Raw genomic sequence first — 18,088 nt, 5'->3', positions numbered from 1 at the left:
CCTTGTTCTCTTGTGTTAACCATACCTGAACTGAGAAAAGCCAACTTGCAGTTTTGTGAGTAAATGAATAGAAAACCCTGTTATCTTAGTGTAAGTAATACAAATGCAAAAGAAATGCCTAGGAAAAAAAAGACCAAAAAACTCCATGCATTGGGTAGAATTTACTTGTTAAACCTAATGTATAAAGTGTCAGCAAAATATTCACTTATTTATTCACTAAACAAATATCTTTCGAGTACTTAATAAGAGTCTCAATGAAATAAGAAACCCCTGCGGCTTTCTTGGTTCTTATATCACAATGCATAGCCCAGACAACGAATATGCCAATAAATAAATAAACAATGGCCATAAATAGGGGGCAGCAAGAAGGCTAAGATACAAAAAAGTCAAGTAGGGTCAGAAGATAGATGTTAACAGGGTGGAACAGCTATTTTCGATAGCGAGGTTTAGGATTTAGGGAAGGTCCCTCAGTTATTTGACTGAGAACCAACTAGAATGAGGCAGTGAGCTATGAGAAGATCAGAGGGAACACATTCCAAGAAGAGGGAAGAGCAGGACTAAAAATCCTGATGTGGGGACAGGTTGGATTGGACTGGAAGAGAAAAGAGGAGAAGATAATCATGAAGGCAGTTAGGGACCCAGACTGGCTCAATTAGTCATAGGCCATAGCAAGTTAATTTTAGTTAAATGTTTTAAGTAAATGTTTAAATCCACGGGACTGGATAAAATTAACCTGGGGGATGATTGCATAGGGAAACACCTATGACTAAGCCCCGGGTAACTCTAACATTTAAAAATGAGGACCCAGTAAAGAAGTCTGAGAAGCAGTGATGGGGGAGGTAGGGAAGCAGATAAATTAGTGTCAGGAAGATGGAGGAAGAAAGTGCAGTGTTCCAAGAAAAAGGGAGGGGTCAACTCTTTCAAATACCACAGAAGCCAAACCCTCACTCCTGGTATCAGACTTTAAAATGTGCCCCCTTCAGCCCTGGCAGCTACTGCCCCTGGTGATCTCTCTGCCAGTCCTGCATCCTCACGGCTGAATTCTAAGTGAAACATATTTCTTAGAAGATTAAAATAGCTCAAATTTCTTCTTTGTCTGCATCTTCCTTTTACTACCTCTCTCTCTATTCTCCTTGTAATAGAGAAATTTAGAGGAATCTAAACTATAACCCCCTTTTAAACTGGCATATGGAATTAGACAATACCCTCTGTGACCTTCTTAACCCACCAAGAATTCTCAGGAACATCTTCTATTTCCTTTGATAATAAAAAGAATGCTACACTGTGACCAAGGTAGTTTATTTTGGAAATACAAAAACTGTTTAACATTCCCAAAGCAATCAATGTAATTCACCATATTGGCAGAGAAAGAAGAAAGCTGTATGATCATCCTACTGGATGCAGGTAAATCTTTTGACAAAAAGTAAAATCCATTTCTGATTAAAAAAAAAAACTCTTCAACAAACTAGATGTCAAAAAGAACTCCCTTAACATTACTAGAATAAGTGAATTTATCAAGATCAATATTTTAAAAAGTAATTGCATTTCTATATACAAGCAAGGAACAATTGAAAATGAAAATTTCAAAATCAATACCATTACAATGGCATCAAAAATAATGGAATACAATCCAGTGATCCCACTGCTGGAACTGTACCCTAAGAATCCTGAATCACCAATTCAAATGAACCTATGCACCCCAATGTTCAAAACAATAGCCAAGTGCTGGAAACAGCCTAAGTGCCCATTAGTAAATGAGTGGATCAAAAAACTGTGGTACATTTACACAATGAAATACTATACAGCAGTAAGAAAGAATGAGCTCCTACCCTTCACAACAGCATGGATGGAGCTAGAGAGCATTATGCTAAGTGCAGGCAGGTGGTAAAAGATAAATACCATATGATCTCACCTATAAGTGGAACCTAATCAACAAAACAAACAAGTGAGCAAAATATAACCAGAGACTTGGAAATAAAGGACAAACTGACAGTGACCAGACAGGAGGGGGAGGGAGATAATGGGGGAAAGAAGAGGAAGGGGCAAGCAAAGGAACACAAATAGAAGACTCATGGGCATGGACAACGGGCGGGCGGGGGGGATTGACTGTGGGAGTTGGGGGGGAAGGGGTAGGGTGAGCAATGGGGAAAAAAGCAGGACAACTGTAACTGAACAACAAATTTTTTTAAATAATGGAATACTTAGGAATAAATCTGACAAAAGATTTGAAAAGGCTATACACTGAAAAATACAAAATGATGAGTGAAATTAAAGAAGACATAAATAAAAAGAAAGAAAAAAATTTTTTTAAAAAGACACATCAAGTTCATGGATCAGAAAAGTCAATGTGTCAGTTCTCCCTGAACCAATCAATAAGATTCAAGGCAATCCCAATCAAAATTGCATATGGTAAATGTTTTTGTAGAAATTGACAAATTGATTTTCAAAATCATATAAAATTCAGAAGGCCTGCAACCATTAAAATGACTATGGAAATGGATAAAGTTGAAGTATTAGCACTACCCAATCTCGACTTTTTAGTATCTCGACAGTGTGGTACTGGCTGAAAAACAAATAGATCAGTAGGAAAAACTGGGTCCAGAAATAGGCTCACACATATATGGACAATTGATTTTCAACAAAGGCAACTAAGTGCAAAGGGAACTCAGTGGAAAACAAATAATGCTGGAACAATTGGATAGCCACAAAAATATTTACTTTGACCCATACTTTGTTCCATGTATAAAACTCAACTCAAAATGGATTCTAACCATAAATGTAAAACTTAAAACTATAAACTTCTAGATGAAAACAGAAAATCTTTATGAACATGGGGTTGAGCAAAGATTTCTTAAATATGATACCAAAAGCACAGGTTATAAATGGCAAAATTGATACATGAGACTTCATCAAAATTAAAATATTTGTTCTTTGAAAGCACTGCTAAGAGTAGCAGAAGACAATATAAAAACTGGAGGAAAATATTTTCAAATCACATATCTGATAAAGGACTGGGTCCTTTATATTTAGAAATACAAAGAGCTCTCAAATATCAAGCATAAGAAAACAAAAATTCAACTTAGAAATGGACAAAATATTTGAAAACAGTTTAGCAAAGATTTACTAGCGGAAATTGAGCAATTGAGCAGGTTAAAAGATTCAACATCAACATGATTATTCATCAGAGAAATGCAAACTAAAACCACAATGAGGTACCACTACAGACCTATTAAAATGCCAGCATTACAAAGGCTGGGCATACAAGTGTTGATGAGAATGTGAAAGATCTGGAATGTTCACACATTGTTGGTGGAAATGTTAAGTAGCATAATCACTTTGCAAAACAGTTTTTTTTCAAGTTAATCATATATCTACCATAGGATTCAACCGTTCTACCCCTAGAAGGTTATCTAAGAGAAATGAAAGTATACATTCACACAAAGACTTTTCATGAATAGCTATGGCAGCTTTATTTAAAATGGCCCCAAATGAGAAACAGCCTACTGACGGGTGACTGAATAAACACACAATAGCATATCCTTGCAGTGAAAGAGTGCCCAGCAATAAGAAATGAACTATTGATAACTGCAAATATATTAATGAATCTCAAAATAATTGTGAGTGACTAAGTGAATAAAGTCAGACATGATTCTATTTATATAAAATTGATATGAAATTCTAAGAAATTCTAATTAATGTATAGCAAAAAAAGCAGATTAGTGGTTGCCGGGGGGTATGAAGGGGAGGGTGAAGGAAGGGGCACGTGGGAGAAAGAACAGTGGGATAAAAGGAAACTTTTGGAAGTGGAATGTTCATTATCTTGATTGTGGTAATGGTTTCATGGGTGTGTGCTTGTGTTAAAACTTACCAAATTGCGCAATTTAAATGTGTGCAGTTTATTGCACGTCAATTACACCTCAGTAAACCTGTTTTTAGAAGGTCATAGCATTTCATGATAGATATATTGTAGATGATAGATGATAGACAGAACAAAATAATGTTGCATACATTTTTTAGTGGTAAGAAATAACAATGTTTAGAAGGAATCTTGAATTCCTAGGTAATCACTGAAAATTAAAAAGAAGACATGAAGGCAAGGTTGGTGACTGCTTAGAGGCACCATGCAGATGAACTGGTTATTGGAGGGAGCTTTGACTTGAGGGGTGGATGCTCTTGAAGGGCTTCAGAAGGTCTAATCCTGCTCTTTCTGAGGGAGCTGTAAATTCCCTCACATCCTCCTCATTGATCTAGAGCGAGGGCAAAGGTCAGTTCCTCCAACTTCACATTTATCTCAGGCCATAAAATGCACTGCCCCACCCCAGACCTACCAAATATTGAGACCAAAATTCAACTAAAATCCAGATACTTCCAAAGCACATTGCAACTAAGAGCTGGGACCTAAGAGAGAGAGGGGGAAATGCAGAAGGCAGATACCATGTAAAAGTACATACTTTTACTAGATTTATGGGGTGATTACTTCCTAAGGTATACAAATGTATAATATAAATACAAGAGATTTAAATATGAGGTATATATCACTCTGTTGTAAACTTGAAACTAATACAATATTATATGTTAACTACAATTGAAATTCTTTTAAATTTTTTAATTACAAAAAAAAGAATACATACTTAGGAGTTAGAGGCATTTGCGATCAGACCCTCCCTGGACTGCTATTTTCTTGATGAATAACCTTGGTGAGTTACATAACCTCTTTGGGTCTTATTTCTTCCTTTTGCAAAATTAGGTTAATAATAATTAGTTTCCATTAAAGTAGTTAGGAGAATGAAAATAAATGATGCATGTAAATCTTGTAGCATAGTACTTAGCATTTGTGTAAGTGTTCATTTATGTGTGCATTAGTTTAAGAGTTAAGTTAAAAAAATCTTAGTGAACTCTTCACTTCTGGAATTTTCTGGACCCAAAGCTAATCTCAGCCCTGGAGAGAGAATTCCAGACAGTTCAGAAGTGAATAGGTCATTGATCAGCTATGGGCCCCTCTGTTCAGCAGTGCTCATTTTGTTGTGGATCCTGAGACAATCGCCATAATAACACTAGTTAATGTTTGTAGAATTTCGCCCAGCACCTTCCTATTCTCCATGAACACCAGGTTGTTGTGAGAATAAATGAGATCCATATAAAACCTGGCCCAGAATAAATGCTCTATACATTTTACTTCACAGTAGAGAAAGTGGGCTGAAAGACTCTAACCAATCTGAAGCCATACAGGTGAGAAAGAGATTATACAATTTGATGCCAAATTCTGAGCTCTTTCCACAACACAAATGCCCTTATCCCATGCCACAGAGGTTGATGTTGTACTAAGGGAGCATGTGCATGGCAGTTAATATTTGTAAAATGGCCCCAAGATGCACTCTTTAAAGTTAGCTGTCCCACCCCCCACACCCCACAGTCTGCACTTTTTAAAAAGATTTGTGTAAAAACAAGAACAAAAGCTGGTGTGTGAACCCAAATCTCTTTGGCCACCAGTGCAGCTTTCTCCCTGTATCTTTTCCTAGACAAGCCTACCCAACACTTGTCTAAAATTTTTGTCATATGTCCTTAAAAAGAAAGTTCCTAGAGCCCAGAAACTGCCATTTATTTAATCTACACACATCATCTTCTCATATACAACCACACGCACACACGCGCACACTGACATGTGCTGTCACACAATATGAGCACACGGAGGCTATAAAGTCACTGTCCATGACTGCCTCATACCTGCAAAGACTGAACTTTTACCAGGATAGCATAGGGAATAAGGTCAATAATATTGTAATGACTCTGTGTGATATCAGATAGGTATTAGACTTATTGGGGTGATCACATCATAAGGCGTATAAATGTCTCATCACTATGTTGTATACCTGAAACTAATATAACAGTGCATGTTAACTGGAATTGAAAAATAAATTAATTTTTAAAAGGTTGGAACTATTATCATTTCTTCATCAGGTAAAAGAATAAGAGAAGCGCAATAACAATGAACTCCAGATTGAGTGACTATGTAGAGTGGGCAGCGGATCATAGCCGGAGACTCTGTGTAGGGCTATTAAGTGCTCAGGCTCTGGCCGGGTGGAAGCCTCTCTCTACCACTTCCTTGCTCGCTGCTTTGGGAAAACTGCTCAACCTTTCTAAATTCAAGTGCCTCGTCTGCCTATGAAACAGGGGTAATTGAACAGATCTCATAAGGTTGTGGTGAGAATTAAATCAGACAATTACTGTAGCAAACATCAGAATTCCTGCAAGGTGATAACTGCCTAGAAAATGTTTGTTTATATAGTGTAATCATCATCATCATCATCATCATTGAAAAACCACAGAAACAATAAGAAAAACAAAGAAAGAATAAATGATGAGACTTGAAAAATCCCTGGGACCAAAAGAATAGTTGCTTTTGTAGATAGCTTCGTGATCTTTCAATGTTTTTGCTCCACTCACCAAGTATTTGTTGTGCCAGGCAATGTATTTTATTCAACAGATACTAATGAATAAGACAGATATGCCCCTGCCCATTCATGAAGTATATTCCCCAAAATATAGTACTACAAAGTAGGTAAACCCACTTGGCAGATAAGAAAACTGAGAACTGAAGAAGTTGGGACTTAAAGGTAAACACTGGAACCTGAGATTCATTCATTCATTCAACAAATATTGAAAGTATTTAGGTGCTAGCTTTGCTAGACACTAACATACAACAGTGACTCTCCACAGATAAAAAGGCTTATTCACATGTGGTTTGCTTTCTAGTTGTGGGAATTGGACAATATTAAATACATAAAACATAGTACATCTGATGGTGACAAGTATTACATGGAATAATAACCCAGAAATTGGAGGTGGGGAGTCCAAGTGCAATTTCAAGTAGGGCTGTCTGAGGAAGTCTTCCCAAGTAGGTGATACGTGAGAAACACAAAGGATGGAGAAACTAAGGAATGACATGTTTGACAAGGATCCCTCTAGGGCTTTGATCTGCTCAGGGCTTTCCTAACAGCTGCCTTTACCTCCTTATTCCTCAGGCTGTAGATGAGGGGATTCAGCATTGGGGTCACCACTGTGTAGACCACGGACACCACTCGGTCCTCTCCAGAGGACTGGCCTGAGTTATCCCGCAGGTACATGAAGATGAGGGTGCCGAAGAACAGCGACACGGCGGTGAAGTGGGAGGCACAGGTGGAGAAGGTCTTGGCCTGACCCCCAGCAGAGGGGATCTGCATGATAGCCACGATAATGAACAGGTAGGACACCGAGATCACCAATACACAAGCAGGCATGACAAAAATGGCAAACACAATAATGACCACCTCCTGAGTGAAGCTTTCCCCACAAGTGAGTTTTAACAGAGGAGGGAGGTCACAGAAGATAAAGTCAATCTCATTGTTTCCACAAAAGGAGAGTGTGAAAGCTGTGACGGTTCGCACAAAGGCACTGGCAAAACCAGCACCATAAGCCCCAGCTACTAAGCCCCAGCGGGCCTTCTGCGTCATGATGGTGACATAAAGCAAGGGTCGGCACACAGCCACATAGCGGTCATAGGCCATGATTGCCAGGAGGTAGCAGTCAATGGACGCAAAGAAGGTGAAGAGGAAGAACTGAGCTGCACAGCGAGCCTGCGAGATGGCCGTGCCGTGGTCCAGCAGCACAGCCAGCAACTGAGGCACGATGGCAGAGATGTAGCACATGTCCACGAAGGAGAGGTGACCAAGGAAGAAATACATCGGGGTGTGGAGCCGACGATCTTTGTGGATCAGGATGACCATTCCCGCATTCCCCAGCAGAGTGACAAGATAGAAGCTCAAAAATATCAGGAAGAGAGGCAGCCCCCACTCAGGATGTTCAGTGAATGCAGTAAGGAGGAACTCTGTCACGAGGGTGCGATTCCACCCAGCCATCCATTCAGCAGTGTGCTTGAGAGGGCTAAGACAAGAGCCAGATTGGGGTAAAGTTCAACTCATTTTGAAGTAATAAAGCTTTAAATTGGGTGTCCGACATGCAGGCACTTGATTTCAACAAACTGTAGTCTAATGTGGAAGTAGATAAATACAGCTCACTCTAATATAAGATAAAAAGAGATGAATGCTTCTATTATACTAAGAACGGAGAGCCAGTGATTATCTGCTTTACAAGTCAGCCCTTGCATTTTCGACTTTGTCCCCAATTAGCTGTTTGATCTTGTACAAGGCACTTAACCTCTCTGAACCTCAATTTCCTCTTCTGCCAAAAGGGAATCATAACATCTGCTCTGCTTTATGAGATACGGTTAATGCATAGATTAAAACAGATGAGAAAATGCTTCGGAAAGCTAAAGACACTCTACATGGATACAGTGGCTATTTAAAATTATAAATGAACATTTAAGGAAGGAAAATTGATATTCTAGGAACAAAAGAACATGAGCAAATAATCCATTAGCAATCAGTAATGGGCTCTGTTTTGGGAATATTTCTATTTTCAGACTAGCAACATAAATGTTTAACAACAGCTATTATCTTAATTAGAGCTGGCTGGCTAATCAAGGGTTTTTTTCTGTTTTGTTTTGTTTTGTTTTGTTTTCTCAAAGTACTAGCATTAACCTTGGAATCAAAAGGGCAAACATTAGCTCATTTTAACACCTAGCAAAGCTCCATAACCATTGTCTAGTTGTTCTCACAGCCTTAATAAAAGCAGCAGTTTGATGACACATGACATCTGATTTTTAACACAGAGAAAACTCTGGTGTTGTCTAAGTGTTTTGGGAGAATCTGAGTTCATGGATCTCGGGGTCCTAAATGGGCTGTAAAGGACAGCTTTGATCATGTTTGATTATCTGATACAACAGCAATCAGGTCAATACTGAGTTATCTCATTAGGGATAACAAAGAAAAAAAAGTCTGAAGGCCATGAGCTGGGCATCAACCATCCTCACCTGAATTCTCCTTGTTAGCGCCTTCCTCCTTTGTTTAGTGTTTCCTCTGCTGGTAACCTGCTGATCCAGAAGATACCTGGGTTCCAGTTCACCCACAGTAGCTATGTGTGCCTGGGCAAGTCACTTGTCCTCTATGGACTTCAATTGCTTTATCTAGTTGAGATGGAGTCACTCCCAGAACATATATGTCCTATTCTCTCTTCATGGAGTTTCTCTCTTTCCTTTCACCCTTACCAGAATAATACATCCCTGGCACTAAGGTTCCCTGGGATTTTTTTCAGAGCCAGCCTGGGATAGTAGGGCTAGAGAACTAGCTTCTTTCGCTGAACCTCTGATCCAGCACTAGACCTTGCTAATGTTGCTTTTGTAATAACTGCACCAACATCATGCACTAATTGGTTCCTGAGGTGAGTCTCCAAGGACAGGCAATTTATCTTCATGTGACTTCCTAACAAGGCATCCAATATTGTTGAAGATTTCTCTTTCATTTCAAACTCCCCAAGTTCCATCCCATGTCCTGCCCTTGCTCAGCAGGATCTGATGGGGCTGATTTCTGTTCTTTCCTCATCCCTGCCTTAATACCAAAAGAAAAAACAAAAGAATTTCTTTGAAGTTTTGCTATATCTCATTTGGGAATTTTGTCAAGGATTTTGCACAATGGCACCCATCCTCCTGTGGTCTGATTTGAAAAGGAAGCTGTGTTTGGTTTGGTTTGGTTTGGTTTTTTAGCAAACGTTTGCTCCTCGTCACTGAGACACACTGTGACTCTACAAGCACATGTGCTTAATAGTGCAAGCACAGGAGTTGTGAGATGAAACGATAGAAAAGCAGGTGTGAGCAGGTCATGAGCAGACTTCTACTAGGCAAATGGAGCCAATTGTTAATGGAGACCAACCTCCCCTCCAGAGTACTGGCTCTCAAACTTCAGTGTGTGTAAGAATCACCTAAAGAAAGTATTGAAAATGTGAATATTATCATCCCACCCCCACAAATTCTGATGCAGTGTGTCTGTCGTGGAACAAGGCCTTACATTAACAATCATCCAAGGTGGTTCTGACACAGCTAGTCCCCCAAAAATGATATCTAAAGACAAGGCTTTGGGAAGCATTCTCAGGAACTCCAACCCTACTTGACCTTCTGTGCATTGCTATAAACTAAAATATTAAAGGTGTGTTCTTAAAGACCATGATTTCTTCAAAGTCCCATCAGCACCTTCCTTCCTCACAGGAGACCTAAGGTAGCCAGGGTGGGTTCTCTATTACAAAAATAAAAAACCTAAATACGGAGAAGGCTATGCACCTACTTGCTACTAAAACAATAACTCAAACTGGGTCAGTGCTCTGTTGCCTAATCCTGCTCAGAGGATGACACAAGACAAGAGGACTCAAGGGCAGTGGTTCTCAACTTTGGTGCAGATCAGAATGATCTGAGCTGGGGAGCTTTGAAAACCCTAAGGTTCAGTGTGTACCCCTTCAAATAAATCATAACATTTGATTGTAGAAACCAGATATAAGTATTTTTTTAAATGCCAGGTAATTGCAATTTGCAGCAAAGTTTGAGAACCATGGCCAAAAGGCTTCTACCCTGCAAAGTCTTGTTTCCCCCAAGTGTCCTAGGTAGAGAATAGGATTTCTGTTCTCATAAGTTCAGAAATCACTGCATACTATATCCCCACATGGAAAATCATGTTGCATGTCATCATTTTAAAGGATCTATAAAGCCCTATATTTAAGAAACCCTGTCAACTTTCATTAACCCACCACTTACCAAAAATATTTGACCACAATAGCTCTTTTTCATTGAAAGCAGGTTAGCATGCTGCAGAACTAGAGCTCCTAAATAAGGATGCTGCTTAGGCAGTGCAGCTCCAAAAAAGCTCAGCAGTTGACCAAACGCCAAACAGCAAAGAAGCAATCATTCCAAGCAAAGGCATCTCCTGATGACTCATCTCAGGATCTGGCTCTTTTTAGTCTCTGTCAGACTGGCTGCTGCAAGAGCAATCACTCCTACTGGGAAGGGAGCTGGGAGGGGGCCAGGCAAAGAGCATCATCCTTCCAGATTGATCCCCCTGGGGAGCTATGGAAGAGGAGTCCATCTTTCCTTTTAAGAGACTTTTCCTTCAGTTGTTAAGCGGGTCCATGTCTGAGCCTCTGCAGTTCTGCTTCATAAATAATCTTGACCCTGCCTCATCCCACTCCCCCAAGTGAAATAAGCTGCTGAGGCCATCAGAACCCTACTTTCAGGAAGCTACAGTAGAGTTTAAAACCATTTTCAAATAACTATTAAGATTGTCATCATGAGGCCAGACCCAGAAAAGCAGAATGAACTTTATAAAGTATAAATCAAGATTTCACATATTGTGAGTGTTGAGACTTAGAAAACTAAAGTAAAAGAAATTTAAAGATTTGGTCCTAAAAACTGTAGATCTGACCAACTTTGGTTTGCTGATTTAGAGATTTGGGGCATGATGGGAGCTGAGCCAAAATGTGAAATGGAAATCCAATAAGGTAATAATAGCAAAAACTATCTAAGCTGCTTACTATATGCCATATCCCTTTCTAAGATAATAGATAGATAGATGATTGATAGATAGATGATAGATGATCAATAGATATAGATAGATAGATAGATAGATAGATAGATAGATAGATAGATAGATAGATCATTTAATCCATGCAACAATCCTATGAGTTAGGTACTATTATTATCACAATTTTAAGCAGACAAGAAAATTTAGTGTTGAAGTAAACACTAAACACTCTGTGTAGTGTATCACAGAGGATTGAAGTGGATCACCAATAGTCCCACAGTAAAGGGCAGAGCTAGGGTTTAAACCCAAACAATCTGAATTCAGAATGCACACTCTTAACTCCTATACTATATTGCAAACCCTCAGGAGGATGTCTCTGAACTTCATGTTTGGGAATAGTTGAGAAGTTTTTCCTCTACATTTGTATTTTCTTTCTAGCCTTTTAGAAAGAAGAGGATAGGGCTCAGAGATGGGACCTAAGTTGAAGAGAGAGGAGATTGTGGTAGAAAATTCTTGGGGTACTTGGCCAGGCCCTTGCTCCTTCTAAGAAGTATTATAGCCATGCTGAGAAGTTGGACTCAGCACCCCCTGTGGCCCCACATGGTCTCACCTATCTCAGCATGTGTGATTGGATGAGGAGAAAGGTCAATGGGTTGATTGCCAACATTAACACTCTCCTCTTCCAAATAACTTAGGACTTTTGGCCAAGATGGAGGCATAGATAGATACACTTTGTCTCCTCACACAACCAAATAGACAATGACAAATTTAAAAACAAAAAATAACCAAAACTACCAGAAAATCAAACTGTATGGAAGTCTGACAACCAAGGAGTTAAAGAAGAAATATTCATTCAGACTGGTAGGAGGGGCAGTAATGGGCAGCCAGGGTGAGGCGGACTCATGGCAAGGCTGTGGCTGGTAGACTGGGTGGTCCTACATTTGCATGCGGATAAACATGGAGGAACAACTGGGGAGCAAGACAGACCGTGCAACCCAGGATTCCAGTGTTGGAAACTAAAGCCTCAAAACATGTGGCTGTAAAAATCTGTGGGGGTTGCAGCAGCAGGAGAAACTTGTACAAGAGAGTCAGTTGGAGAGACCCACAGGGTCCTAGAATGTTCTCAAACCCACCCACCCAGGAATCAGCACCAGAAGAGATCAATTTGCTTGTGGGCAGTGAGGGAAGTGACTGAAAGCCAGCTGAGGACTGAACAAGCGGCATTGTTCCCTCTCTGACTCCTCCTGCCCACACGGCACCACAATGCAGCAAAGTGTGTTGCCCCACCCTAGTAAATACCTAAGGTTCTGCCCCTTACAATGTAACAGGTGCACTGAGACAAAAAAATATGGCCCAAATGAAAGAACAGATCAAAACTCCAAAAATAGAACTAAGCGATGAAGAGATAGCCAACCTATTAGAGTTTAAAGTTTGGTTGCAGAGTTCAAAACACTGGTAATCAGGATGCTCACTGAAATGGCTGAGTATGGTCACAAAATAGAGGAAAAAATGAAGGCTATCCAAAGTGAAATAAAGAAAAAGATACAGGGAACCAACCATGAAGGGAAGGAAAACAGGACTCAAATCAATGATTTGGAGCAGAAGGAAGAAATAAACATTTGACCAAAAGAGAATGAGAAACAAGAATTCAAAAAACTGAGGAGAGGCTTAGGAACCTCCAGGACAACTTTAAATATTCCAACATCTGAATCATATGGGTACCAGAAGGAGACAAGAAATCGAAAACTTATTTGAACAAATAATGAAGGAGAACTTCCTCAATCTGGTGAAGGATATAGACTTCCAGGAAGTTCAGAAAGCTCAGAGAGTCCAAAGAAATTGGATCCAAGGAAGCACATGCCAAGGCACATCATAATTACACTAGCCAAGGTTAAAGAAAAGGGGAGAATCTTAAGAGCAGCAAGAGAAAAGGAGACAGTTACCTACAAAGGAATGCCCATAAGACTATCAGCTGATTTCTCAAAAGAAACTTTGCAGGCAAGAAGGGACTAGGAAGAAGTATTCAAAGGCATGAAAGGCTAGTACCTACATCCAACATTACTCTATCCAGCAAAGCTATCATTTAGAAAGGAAGGGCAGATAAAATGCTTCCCAGATAAGGCCAAGTTAAAGGAGCTCATCGTCACCAAGCCCTTATTATATGAAATGTTAAAGGGACTTATCTAAGAAAAAGAAGAAGATCAAAAATACGAACAGTAAAATGACAACAAACTCACAACTATCAACAAAAGAACCTGAAAAAAAAAAAAGCAAACAACTAGAACAGGAACAGAATCACATAAATGGAGATCAAATAGAGGGTTATCAGCAGGGAGGGGAAGGGGAGATGGAGGGAAAGGTACAGGGAATAAGAAACATAAATGGTAGTATAAAATGGACAGAGGGAGGTTAAGAATAGTATAGTAAATGGAGAAGCCAAAGAACTTATGACCCACGGACATGAACTAAGGCGGGGAATGCTGGTGGAGGGTGGGGTACAAGGTATTAGGGAATAAAGGGGAGAAAAAAATGGGACAACTGTTATAGCACAATCAGTAAAATATACTTCTTAAAAAACACTCTCCTCTTCCAAAATGCTGTTTTCTTGAACTACTTTAAGTGGATATCTATTCCTTGTAACCAAAGAGTCATGACTTACAGTCTAGAGGAGGCACTAGGAAGAACTACATATTTTTGTGTAAGAAAGATAAATCCTCAACTGTCACCCTGGGATCCATTTCTGCTATATTTCCCAATCCGTACTTGGGTGTATTTCATGCCATTTCAAGGCTAAACCTCATAAATTTGCTTTGGAAGGACTATTCCTGATATAGCAGTTCATCATCAGTGAACTGCCCTTGTTTTACATATTCTGGAAATCCAAAATTTTTCTAGGCTCCTATAAGAAGCTAGAACTAAAGGGGATATCAGAAGTCAAGTGACTCAGGCTTTCTAATGCACAGGTGAACAGGCTGAGGTTCCCAACTATTGACAGAAAGACAGTTACTGGTTGGATTATTTCATTTGATTCCATGACTTTTTAAAGCCAAAAATGATTAACTGGCTTTACTCAGAAGTTCCTTATTCCTCCAAAATACAGCAGAACTCCCAAATAAAAGATAAACAGGTAATTAAGTGAATTCATCTTGATTCAATTATAATTCTTTAAAATGCATATCTCCCCTTCCTAGTTCCCATATTTTCTCGAGGATATGCAGACCTGAGACAAGTTTATTCCATTGCTTTTTTTATAACTTTTCTCAGAGTTTCTGGATTTGAACTTCCCAGAATGATGGAACCAGAAGGAACTTAGGAATCCAGTCCAACTTTTTACAAGTATAGACAATGAGATCCTAAAAGGGGAATGATTTACAGTTCCTGGGTTTCTTAATGAGGACTTCTTAGCTGCGTGTAACCAAAGCTTAGCACACAGCATGGCTAAGCACACAGAAAAATTCAGATTCTCAGAACCATGGGGAGGACAGGAGAAGGTGCAGCTAGACCTTGGGGACACCTGGGACCATGACATCAGGAATTTTTCCATTGTCCTTAACTGTCTCTGATTATTAGCTTTATTTTCTTTCTAAATCTACATTTTTCACAATGTTGAAAATATGGCCACAGGCCATGTCTACACTTCGCATGTTCTAGCTTTTTCACCACAAAAAAGATAAAAAAATAACTATCTGGTGCCAAGGTAAAAAAAAAATCCCAAAAAAGGTCAAAGATATCATATGGCCAAAGGATGGGGCTCCAAGATTGGCCCAATATTAGTCAGGTGCCTACCTGCCTCAGGGCCAATCAGTGAACACCAGAAGGATGGAACCAACAAGGGGATGGAAGTACCTATGTGAACCACTTGGTTACAGTAAAGAAAAGGGCATTTCCCAGAAGAGAGGGATGCTGTTCTAGAAACACAAAAGCACAGATTTCTACCACACTAAGGTAAGAAGAATCAGAAAAATTCCCATTGCACCTCATTGTTCATCAGGAAACCCCACAGAGGTGGTGGCCAAACAGTAACTTGGGGAAACAACAGGTGACAGAGCTGGAAGCAGACCTGTCACTGGAATTTAAACAGTTCGTGTTTACACCCTTCCTGCAAATCTAGTGTCCATCAACAAGGCATTGGAAAGACAATTGCTGTTTGTATCTTCTTTAAGCTTTATGCCTGACCTGTTAGAGCCAATGTCAAGTGTGGAGAGTTTGTGCCTAGTCATTGCATCTTCCCCATCCCTATACTTCTCAGTTACTCAGTTCTCAGGTTCTCACCCCCCATCCTGACCTATGCTTGGGAGGACTCTGAAACAGTCCCCTTCCGAAGAAAGTGGCTGGCAATACATAATGTGGGATCTCTTCTCAAAAAATTTACACCTTAATGGAGGTAAAGCCCGAGTACATAGAATGTCAGACCAAAAGGGACTTTTAGAATTCTCTTATTCTATCTTCTCCCCCATTTTGTAAATGGAGAAATTGAGGGACAGGATGGGGAATTCCCTTATGAAGGACGCATAGCTGGTAAGTGGCGGTCACCACCCAGCATGCATTCTGTCATATCCTACAATCTCCAGAAAAAAGTCAAGCAGGCAAATTTCAAGTAAGAGCATTAAAAAAAAAGGAAGGGAGTTTAAAATGGAGTCAGGCCCCTTCTTGGCCCCCTGGAATTCACACCATATTGCTCATGTTTTCTGCAACCAAAGTAAGGTCGTATCTGTTAGCTTGCCCTGGTCTGGAAGGGCTGTGGCTTTTCTTCTCCTCTGCACCAAGCAGCCTGGTCCCCACCACCCCTATTTCAAGTCAGGGACAAAAGAGGGTGAGAGGATCTCACAAAGCCACCAGAGAGGTCATGATACCAACATGTTCTTTCTGTGACAGCTCCTAAAGGACCTGATTTATGGTAGGGAGTTCTTCTCAGAGAAAACCATGTGTTGGCAGGCACTTGAGAAGGGTGTTTGGAAGGGTCCAGCCAAGTGCCAGGCATGAGACCAGGCAGCTGTGGGTAGAGTATCATACTTACCATCCTTTTACTGAGCTGGATATCCAAGGTTCTCTCCAGAAGCACTTTTCTTCTTCTTTCAGGTACTATAGCCATACCCAATGATTTACAAGCAGCTATATGTTTTCTCTCTAAACAGGACTTTCAGAATTAAAATAACTCAACAAAAATAATCACACTTTGCTTTATTTGAATAACTTCAACACAAGGTATAGCAAGATGTAAGGAAACACTAACACCTATTTACAACCAGGTGACCTCTCTATTTATCTCATTTAACCCTGTATCCTCTTCATACGTAAGTGAAAAGCACATTTTGAAGTCTTCCTGAGCTCCCTCTACATAGTACAACGTAAATAGAGTTCCACATACAATATTGGGGCTTCAGGGCCACTAGTTCCTACAGCCTTTTCGTTAGCCCTTTCTTCTTAAGTGGAAATCTTTAACTGTCTGCTTAAAACTGAATTAGAAGAAGGCCTTACATTGTCTCCTTAGACCTGGAAACCCATTCTCCTAGCAGTCCCCTTCAATTCATTGTGTTTTCCCTGACCTTTGGAAGATTCCAAGAGAGCAAATAACCCTTCTGTACACTATCTTATTCACACAGACCCAATATTGTTACTCCCATTTCTCCCTCCCTTGGGAGTTTATACCATTCACATACCTGGTATCTTGTTTTTTGGTAACACAGGGGACAGGAAGAAAAGGAGTTTAGTTTCCAGGAATAAGGGTTGAAGAAAGAACAGAAAGTGATGAGGAGGTGGGACCTGTTCCCTTCCAATGCCTTGGGTGTGATTGAGTCACCTACAGTTAGAGAAATAAAGATCAAGAACCATCAGTCTCTGAGACACTTTGGACACAGACTGAGAGCCCTAGCCCTTGCAGAGCACAGGAACTATGTACAGGCCAGGATTCCCTCCTGCCCACCTCTGCGTGGAATACAGCAATGCTCTGCTTCCCCAAGGTCAAAGGCTTTAAGAATACAGAGTGTTGACATCTATGATACAGACACTGCAGGTACTATTATGGGCAATGGGAGTGATGTCAATTACCAAGTGGATTCTCAGGCAAACAAAGTGACAAGTGGGAGATGGAACAGGTGGGAAAAAAGAAAACACAGACATATTTCCATGCCGATAGCAATTGACAGGTATGTCATTGTGGGCTTTTTATAGCGAATCATGTGAGGCATCCCCGTGAAATAATACAAGAGTCTGAAGAATATTTTGAGTAGTATCAGCTTTATTAACTGGACCATCAAACCACTATTTCATTTTAATCATTAAAAATAAATGTAATCTAAATATTGAATTCTAATTGATGATACCATTCTGAAGTATATAGTGAGGAAGAGTACTAACACCGATGGCTGCAACTCACTCTGAAATACATCAAAAAGTAAAGTGTATTGATGGATGAATTGTTGGATGGGTAAATGAATACACTGATTATACATGTGATAAGGCAGATATACAAAATATTAGCAATTACAGGATCTCAGTATGAGGCATAGGGGGTTCACTGTACATTATTTTCAAGATTTCTATATGGTGGAAATCTTTCACAAAAAGTTTTGCAAAAAAATGTAATCATGTTTTATAGTCACAGGCCTGTGAAATATGCTGTCTAGATTACACAGCTTTTCATTTCAGAT

General features: G+C 39.8%; 1 protein-coding gene across 1 annotated transcript; it reads right to left on the bottom strand.

The window, feature by feature from the left end:
* Nucleotides 1-6,962: 6,962 nt before the first annotated feature.
* Nucleotides 6,963-7,895, bottom strand: LOC123831509 (olfactory receptor 9Q2-like). The gene has a single exon (XM_045858391.1). The coding sequence runs from the start codon at nucleotides 7,893-7,895 to the stop codon at nucleotides 6,963-6,965; it is 933 nt and encodes a 310-aa protein (XP_045714347.1).
* Nucleotides 7,896-18,088: the final 10,193 nt, after the last annotated feature.

This window comes from Phyllostomus hastatus, unplaced genomic scaffold, assembly GCF_019186645.2.
Source record: "Phyllostomus hastatus isolate PE091 unplaced genomic scaffold, TTU_PhHast_1.1 phas_scaffold_177, whole genome shotgun sequence".
NCBI lineage: Eukaryota > Metazoa > Chordata > Mammalia > Chiroptera > Phyllostomidae > Phyllostomus > Phyllostomus hastatus.
Note: the sequence above shows the minus strand (reverse complement) of the source record. Positions and strands in the feature narration are given on the sequence as shown.

Excerpts from the sequence above, each read along its gene's own strand:
- LOC123831509 (XM_045858391.1), bottom strand. The coding sequence starts at position 7,895 with ATGGCTGGGTGGAATCGCACCCTCGTGACAGAGTTCCTCCTTACTGCA.